General features: G+C 36.5%; 1 protein-coding gene across 1 annotated transcript; it reads right to left on the reverse strand.

Annotated features, from left to right (window-relative positions):
• Nucleotides 1–1,151: 1,151 nt before the first annotated feature.
• Nucleotides 1,152–5,276, reverse strand: LOC308509153 (uncharacterized protein). Its single transcript, XM_081076843.1, has 3 exons — nucleotides 5,206–5,276; nucleotides 4,961–5,021; nucleotides 1,152–4,552 (listed from the first exon to the last, which is right to left on the reverse strand). The coding sequence occupies exons 1-3, from the start codon at nucleotides 5,237–5,239 to the stop codon at nucleotides 3,235–3,237; spliced, it is 1,413 nt and encodes a 470-aa protein (XP_080932969.1). The 5' UTR covers nucleotides 5,240–5,276; the 3' UTR covers nucleotides 1,152–3,234.
• Between the last annotated feature and the right edge of the window lie 460 nt (nucleotides 5,277–5,736).

The raw sequence follows: 5,736 nt of genomic DNA on the forward strand, positions 1-5,736 counted from the left end.
GGGGGTTCCTGAGGGGTTGTTGTAATTAGAACAGGAACAGAGGCAAGAGAAAGGAAAACTGCAGAAGACAAAGAACTCCCAGGAAAAATCAGTGAAGAGTTTAGCAGAAGCTTTCGCAGACCTCAACATGCTCCTTAAAGTCTGAAAACATGGACCCAAACAATGATTTTCATTAATAGAAATGCTGATGCTGCATTATCTGCTTACAAACAAATCTGATAAAAACAAAACAATACACCCTGGGCATATTTCTGAATGACTCCTTCTCAAGAGCCTCAGGCAGGTCCTTCAGGTGTTCCAGAGGAAAGCAGTGTTATCACAGGAGATGACAGCTCCATGCGTGTTAGTGCCACTGGAGACCTTCCAGGAAAACAGGATGTGGAGGTGGAGACAGTGGTATTGGTGATCCTGACCCTGTGGAGGCCTGGGACAATGTGTGCTTACTTTTTAACAAAACAGAAAAAAGCTTATAAAGATATAAAGAAAATATTGCTGTAGAACTGTACAATGTGTTTGTGTTTTAAGCTAAGTGTTATCACAAGAGTAAAAAGTTAAGAAAATTAAAGTTTACAAAGTAGAAAAGGTCAATTTTTATTTTTGAATTTTCAAAAATAATTTACTGAAAAAAATATTTTTAAACAAATTTAGTGAAGCCTAAGTGTCCAGTGTTTGTAGCCTACAGTTGTGTACAGTATGTTCTCAGGCTTCACTCATTCACCATTCACTCACTGACTCACCCAGAGCACCTTCCAGTCCCGCAAGCTCCACTCATGGTTAAGTGCCCAATAAGGTGTATCATTAATCTTTTATACCATGTTTTTACTGCACCTTTTCTATGCTTAGTTATGTTTAGATACACAGATATTTACCAGTTATTATTGCCTACAGTATTCAGTACAGTAACATGTTTGTAGCTTAGGAGCAATAGGCTACACCATGTAGGTTTGGGGGTAGTAAGCTATACATAGGTGTGTAGTAGGCCATATCATCTAGGTTTGTGTAACCACACTGTTTGCACAAGAATGAAATCACCTACAATGTACTTCTCAGAATATATACCCATCATTAAGTGGTGCATGTGTGTAATACTTGTTAGCATTTGACTTAAAAGCTAATAAAATATTTCTATGAAATAACAGAGGCATTCCTTTAACCAAAAAAATGCACATACTTTTAATCACACATCATCAAACATAAATGAAAACATTGAAGAAATGCATGCAGCTACAAGTAACAGGAAACACCCACAGTTTTCCTCACATGAGGGTGATTTTTCTCACATGGAAGGCCCAGGTCAAGGCAGCCAGTGTACAAATGCAGCAGAGAAACAAACTCCCATGCCATTCTTTCTGATGGTAGCACTGTAGAGGAGTTGGTGAAGCAAGAAAACATATTCACCAGTACTGTTGACAGCATAAGGTGTTTCCTGTAAAAATTAGACCTTATACTGATATAATCTAGAGAAGAGGGGAATCAGACAATACTCCCAAGCACAAAGGTCTGAGTTAGCTTCCTGGTGGACACAAGAGGGCTGACAGAAAATCCACACTGATGGGTCTTTTATGTGGCAGTTCTGAAGACATCAGAGGAAATTTACACTTCTCAAAACTGGGTATTAAGCAGTTGCTGGTGGTTTTGAGGACAGTCTTGACTGCAAGTGCAAAGAATCAGGACAATGGGCTAGAAGCTGATGTTTTCAAAGCTCCTGTGTATCTGCTTCCCCGCCCCCCATTGTGGCTCCTAAATCTGACTAATGCCTTCTTCGTTTTTGCCTTCCAAATCTCATGCAAGTGAGGCTATTAATGAATTCTAACATGGACCACAAAAGGCATGGATTCTGGAAAATCTAGTTCCTAACATTACCCACAGGGGACTATCTTCAGCTCCAGATTTTGTTACCCTGTCGCAGCTCACTCTTTTTAAATCAATGTCTGTTCAGGAAATAACAGTCAGCAAAGAAAAAACAAAGGCCAAAATATAAAAATAGTTAATTCACATGAAAATATGTTCTTTCATTAATTTGCCATACAAAGTACTACAATTGTTTATACATATGGAAAATGGAAAGAGGCACTTATACCTGTCATCTAAAAAAGGAGCTTTGTCAGTAAGAAAGGTAGTACATATATAATGAACTATGGATATCCAAGAACTGTCACAAGGCCAGTAGGAAAATACCACTCTGTCAAATTTCAATGGCTCCTTAACATAAAACAAATAAAACATTATAAAAACAACTGCATTTTAGAAATGCCCTTTAAACAAGCTACAAAATAAAATAAAAAATTAACTGTTTTAAGGAAAAAGCACTAATCTATCAATCTTAGGTACTACTGTTGTAGAAGACTCAGAATTTTCTCACCTCAATATTCATTTCTGAAAGTAATTAGTAGAACTCCACATTCCAATTATGTACTTTAAAATAAAAACTTGATAAAAACAATACATTTACAACTTTACTAACAACTACTTCATGCTGAAAGTTGTCTGGAACATTACAAATGGGTTAATTTCTATCAAGTTTTCTCATGTTTTTTATATTTCTCTTTGGTGGAAGTTCACACATAAGGCTGTGGGCCAACTGATGTCTTTCCCACAAAGTTTACATTCATGTTTTACCCAGTGAGTCCTTTCATGCCTTTGGCAGGAACTGGGATATTTAAAGTCTTTTCACATTCTTTACATTTATATGATGTCTCTCCAGTGTGCACCCTTGCATCTTCAAGTCGTTGTGTGACAAATAAAGGCTTTACCACAATGTTTGCATTCACAGAATTTCCTCCAGTGTTGAGTTTTGTGTATTTAAAAACCTAGATAAGAAATGAAAGCTCTACGACATTGCTTACATTCATAGGGTTACTCTCCTGCAATTTCTTTCATGTCTTCAAACACTAGTATCTGAAGCTTCTCCAAATCTTACATTCATAGGGCTTCCCTCATGTATGAATTCTTGTTTCTAAGCAACTGTAAGCTCTATAGGCTTTACCAACCTGCTTATATTCACAGAGTTTCTCTCATGACTTCTTTCATGTTTTCGGAGGGAAAAGTAAAACCTGAAGGCTTTACCATATTGTTTACATTCATAGTTTCTCTCCAGTGTGCAGTCTCATGTCTTTTTAACCTCTGTTTATGGAAGAAGGCTTTCCCACATTCCTGGCATTTATAGGGTTTTTCTCCAGTATGAGTTCTTTTATGATTGTCGAGGGAACCATAACATCTGAAGACTTTACCACATTATTGACATTCATAGGGTTTCTCGCCAGTGTGTCGTCTCATGTGTACTTTTAAGGTTTGCTTATAGGAGAGGGCTTTCCCACATTCTTTACATTCATAGGGTTTCTCTCCCGTATGAGTCCTTTCATGTATCTGAAATGAACTGGGAGAAATAAACGCTTTCTCACATTCCTTACATTTATACGGACCATCTCCAGTGTGACTGATCACGTGTACTCGAAGACATGATGGATAACTAAAGGCTTTCCCACAGTCTTTACATTCATAAAGTTTCTCCCCAGTGTGAGTTCTTTCATGTTTTCGACGAGAACTGGGGCAACTGAACGCTTTACCACATTGCTTACATTCATACCGTGTCTCTCCTGTGTGAGTTCTTTCATGTGTCTGAAAAGTATACTTATATCTATAGGCTTTACCACATTGTTTACATTCATAGGGTTTCTCTCCAGTGTGCAGTCTCATGTGTACTTTTAAGGTTTGCTTATAGGAGAGGGCTTTCCCACATTCCTGGCATTCATAGGGTTTCTCTCCGGTATGAGTTATTTTATGACTTCGAAGGGAATCATAACATCTATAGGCTTTACCACATTGTTGACATTCATAGGGTTTCTCTCCAGTGTGTAGTCTCATGTGTATTTTTAAGGAATAGTGACGAGAAAAGGCTCTCCCACATTCCTTGCATTCATAGGGTTTCTCTCCAGTGTGAGTTCTTTCATGTATTTGAATAGAACTGGGAGAAATGAATGCTTTCTTACATTCCTTACATTTATAAGGTCCTTCTCCAGTGTGATTGACCATGTGTACGCGAAAGTTTGAGCGATCACCAAAGACTTTTCCACATTCGTTACATGCATAATGCTTCTCCCTAGTGTGAGTTCTTTCATGTTTTTGATGAGAACCAGGGCGACGATAGGCTTTACCACAATGCTTACATTCATACCATTTCTCTCCTGTGTGAGTTCTTTCATGTGTTTCTAAGGAACTGCAATCTGTGTAGGTTCTTCCACATTCCTTACATTTACAGTTTTTCTCTCCATTGTGATTCCTTTCATCAAAAAATTGGAAATAACTGAAAGCTTTATCACATTCCTTACATTTATATGGCTTCTCTTTGTATTTGTGATACTCATATGGTTTGTGCCCAGGGATGTGTCTATTAAGAAATGAATGATGCATGAAGATGCTTCCACATGCACTAGATTCGTGTACTTTTATTCCAGTGGTTTCTCTGTTCAGATTCATATTGGAAATAAGGCTGAAGTGTTCTCCATACGGACTACCCTCTTTACTTTCATAGAGTCTCTCTACCCTATGACTTCTGTAAAAAAATGAGAAGTACAGTATTAATGATTTCTTTATTAACAATTTCATATTAGTTGTAGAGTATTTAAACTACCTTTTTATAATTTATATCAAAACTGTACATTTTCTGCTTTGTCTGAATTGTTTAAAGTTGAATATAAGGAATGCTCTGCAAGAGGACTTCATCCAAAACAGTAATATTCATATGTAAAATTTATTGATACTACTTTGAAATGAATGATTTTGAAAATACTATTTTGACATTAATCATCTAATGTCACACATAAGAAAGCATTTTTGGTAAAAATTTTCTAAAAATAACTAAAATTGAAACAAAGTTTATGGTTTTGTTTCCTTCTCTTAAAAGTTAATAACAAAAGGATTCTTACATGAGCCACTACTTTTTATTATGAGTGTGACTTACTTTAGTTTTCTCTCTTTGTTTTTGTACTGATCGTCAATGTCATGATCATCCCATTTTATCCCTAAAAAAAAAAAAAAAAGATTATAGAGAAATGAATTAGATTCTAGGTAGAATTTCAGCCATTGCCATACCTAGTTTACTTACCAATGTTCCACCTTCCCACTAACTAAATCTTAGAAAAACGTTGATGAGCAAGAAACACTTGTACTCTAATTGACAAAGTGTAGGTAACTTGTCATCCTTACCTACTGAGACCAGGTTCCTAAAGGTTTCTTGCATCACATTTCTGTAGAGTTTCTTCTGTGAAAAATCCAGTAAGGCCCACTCCTCCAGGGTGAAGGTCACAGCCACATCCTCAAAAGCCACTGAGTCCTAAAACATCCAACATATGTGTACAGTAGGATGTGTAAGACTGACAATAAAGGATATCAATACTTTACTTTTATGAAGGTCATGTATAATTCTGATGTGTCCAAACATTTATCCTGTAACTGATCATGTGAAATTTACTCCCTTGTCCACACTTAATTCCTCATACATTAACAGCATCGTGAACACATGGAAATTGTTTACACTTTTACTGTGATCACATTAAATTTTCCAATGGCAGGGTCCATAGCATGTTGGAAATGACTGAAATGTTATACAAATGAAACAATTATTTTAATACCATCAATATTTTGTAAGAAAAACTCTCATCTCCTTATCACCCACCATTTTCAGCCCTCGATGAGGCAGAGGGTCAAATCTACATGTATTAATCAGTAAAAACAGAG

This window comes from Rhinolophus hipposideros (genome assembly GCF_964194185.1).
Source record: "Rhinolophus hipposideros genome assembly, chromosome: 16".
NCBI lineage: Eukaryota > Metazoa > Chordata > Mammalia > Chiroptera > Rhinolophidae > Rhinolophus > Rhinolophus hipposideros.